This window comes from Euphorbia lathyris, chromosome 6 (assembly GCF_963576675.1).
Source record: "Euphorbia lathyris chromosome 6, ddEupLath1.1, whole genome shotgun sequence".
Taxonomy (NCBI): domain Eukaryota; kingdom Viridiplantae; phylum Streptophyta; class Magnoliopsida; order Malpighiales; family Euphorbiaceae; genus Euphorbia; species Euphorbia lathyris.
This window is the reverse complement of record NC_088915.1, coordinates 4,072,701-4,075,734: the sequence shown is the minus strand read 5'-3', so window position 1 is coordinate 4,075,734 and position 3,034 is coordinate 4,072,701. Positions and strand designations below refer to the sequence as shown.

At 30.3% G+C, this 3,034-nt stretch overlaps 1 protein-coding gene across 1 annotated transcript; it reads left to right on the top strand.

Annotated features, from left to right (window-relative positions):
- The first annotated feature begins 1,017 nt into the window (after positions 1-1,017).
- LOC136233585 (uncharacterized) lies at positions 1,018-2,806 on the top strand. Its single transcript, XM_066023317.1, has 5 exons — positions 1,018-1,056; positions 1,977-2,275; positions 2,349-2,487; positions 2,567-2,631; positions 2,750-2,806. The coding sequence occupies exons 2-5, from the start codon at positions 2,003-2,005 to the stop codon at positions 2,804-2,806; spliced, it is 534 nt and encodes a 177-aa protein (XP_065879389.1). The 5' UTR covers positions 1,018-1,056; positions 1,977-2,002.
- The last annotated feature ends 228 nt before the right edge of the window (positions 2,807-3,034 follow it).

The window sequence follows — 3,034 nt, the reverse complement described above, 5'->3', positions numbered from 1 at the left end:
ATAATTACTTATACCACGACTATTTATTTTATGGAAACTAAGATTAATTTCACTTTATTTTATTAATAGTAAGAAAACAATTTAATTTACTCTATCTTTTCAGTGAAATGCATATTTGAGTTCTGATCAATTCATTTTTTATTGATTAAATCCTTAATCTTTCAAATAGATTCAATAAGCCTTTAATCAATTAGTTTTTATCATATTTTAAAAGGATAAAGTATCAATTTATGCTCCACGTACAAAATAACATTAATATAGACATAACTTTTAAAAAAGGTATCAATTTAGGCTCCGATGACGGATTGGACACGTTATTCCTATTACTCCGTTAAGTTTTGATTTATCCCTCCACGTACAATTGATAAAACTCAACGGAGTAATATCAATCACGTGTCTCGTTCCGTTATCGAGGTCTAAATTGGTACATTTTTTAAACGTTAAACCTATATTAATGCTATTTTGTACGTGGAGCCTAAATTGATAATTCTCTAAAACCAATAGACCTATTTTAATATCTTATCCCTATTTTTAAATGAAGATATTAAGTCATTGACTATTTATTTTTGATTCTATTGAAAATCAAACATGGACTTAATGTGTTAAAAAATAATTTATCAAAGGTTTAGTATATCCATTGAAGGGTTAATGTATCTATTAACATTATTAATTGATTAACAAAAAAAATTAAATTGATAAGGGTTTAAATATGTAATTATTTTTTTTTAGATTGGCAGGAGCAAAGTAATGTGATTTGCGCCAAAATTTCAATGCATAGATTAACCCTTTCCCAATCATTAGGTCTAAACAAACAATGTCATACAAATCGTCTGTGCCAAATCCATACAATGTCTCCCTAGATTCTTTCATTCCATAAATCTTCCCTAATTTCTTTCCTGCGGGATCTCCAATTTTATCGTTCTTTATCACTGTTACCTCTGATTTTACACTACCCAAAATCGGAGAGAAGTATCACCGCCACTGTTTGAGGAGGTTTAGAGCTGCTCAAAAACATTATTGCTGCTGTGGAAAACTGTATCTTCATCGCTGGTGTTGGTAAGAGTTATTTTAAAATATTTTTTTTTGTTTTAAGTTAATTTATGAACTGGTTATGCATACGAAGCATTATAGATTTTGTGGGTATGTGTTTGTGTATCATGTTTGTTATGCTAATTTGGTGGGTATGTGTTCTTGTATCATGGGCTGAGAAATTCGTGTTCTGAATTTATAATTCTAAATAAGGTCGTACTCTATTGGTATAGAGAAGTTAAAAATACAAGAATGTCGCTCAGTTGCTGGTTCTCCGTACTTCCCATTCTTGTTCTTGACTTTCAGGTCCATTCGACTTACGAAAAGACTCAAAACCCTATATGTTGATCATTAACTTGGACTGGGTATTGAATATATATCCTTTGTTGATACTTCTTGTTTACTGTGACTCTGTCTATATGCAATTTGTCTATATGCAATTACTTGCTTTGTCTGATGTAAAGGTGGACTAGATTGATAGAGCACAGGGCAGAACCTGGATAGTAATAATTAGTACATAAGATTAAGTGTAAATTTGGCTCTTAAAGTTGGTAGTATATTTGGTTTAGTCCAGATCAAAGTTTATGTATCAATTCAATTTCGAAATTGACAATATTTGATAAATTAGCACAAATACAATCAATTTCAACACATACAGATTTGTCGAATTTGGGCTAATTTGTCCAATATTTCCAACTTCAGGGCTCAGTTAATAACTAAAAATTTGATATGAACTAAACTGAACCTCTGTGCCAATTTTTGGGGCCAAATTGACCCTTAATTCAAAAATGGACACTAATTTTTGTTTTAATTCATCTTCATAACTAATCATGAGACTGTTCATGAGTAACTAATGTTTAACAGTTATCATTCATCTTTTTTCATCATTTTTTTAATTTTCACATATTATCCAAGGAATTAATAAATGATTTTAAATTTTTTAACAGTTGCTACTTCTTTTAATGGCTTAAAAATGACTATGCATAGAGGAAAGACAAACTCAAATCAGCCATTTACAGAGTATGAACAAAAGAGGTTTATGGTAATTCAAGCCAACAAGAGTAGACTGAAATCCTTGGGCTTAAAACGTATTGCTTCCTCGTTAACAAGTTTAGTGGAAAGTACACAGCAGAAGAAAAGAAAAGGAAGAAGCAAAGCTACTAAAGAAGATGATGAGTATGTTCCCGATGATGGTCTTGTGGAAGGGGAATGTGAGAAAGAAAGCCAACTTGCATTTTCAAAAAAGGTATTTACATAAAATTGTAATTGGTAATTTATATATGGATGTCACTTGTTATATATTTCAAAATTTGTTTCAGGCTAAGAAATTTTTTTTGAAAGCAGCGCATACAAAAGGTAATTTCATTCTACCAATGTCACTGGCCAAAGTTGTTAGAATGAACAAGAAACAACATGATGGTGTAGTGGGAAATAAAGAATTGGATGCGGTACAAAAAGGTCAATCTTTTTACTTTATTTAACTTACTTCAATTTTATATAATTTTGGGATGCAAGTAAAAGCTATTTTGGAATGCAGCCTTTAGTAGACAACAACAGACATATAAAGATCAAGACGACAAGAAAATATTTCTCTTGAGGAAGGTATAAGTTAATTATAGTTTAAACTTTGTTTGCAATATGTGGGAACTATTGTCATACACTACACATGCAGCCTTGTGATAGATTTACAAAATTTACTTATTTTCTCTATCTGATATAGGTATACAAAATCTGGATGAGGATCAGTTTAGTGGGAACCATGAAGATGTTGAAATAGATATAGTATTGGAGGTATTGCGACTAATTTAGCGGAAATAATTAATTAATCGCGGAACATAAATAATATTTTGCAAGAATAAACAATGACTTTGAGAAACAATATTGCCAAATCTGAGTTTTCATTAAGCTTTTTCGGATACCATACAAAATGAACCTAAACCATATTTATAGGTTACAATGTAATATAATGTGAATACAAATACTATTTAAATTTCTCCTAAATACT

Bases quoted from the DNA above. Each gene is read 5' to 3' on its own strand.
- LOC136233585 (XM_066023317.1), top strand. From the start codon at position 2,003: ATGACTATGCATAGAGGAAAGACAAACTCAAATCAGCCATTTACAGAG. The intron at 2,276-2,348 runs GTATTTACATAA...AATTTGTTTCAG, and splicing joins AACTTGCATTTTCAAAAAAG to GCTAAGAAATTTTTTTTGAA. The intron at 2,632-2,749 runs GTATAAGTTAAT...TATCTGATATAG, and splicing joins AAATATTTCTCTTGAGGAAG to GTATACAAAATCTGGATGAG.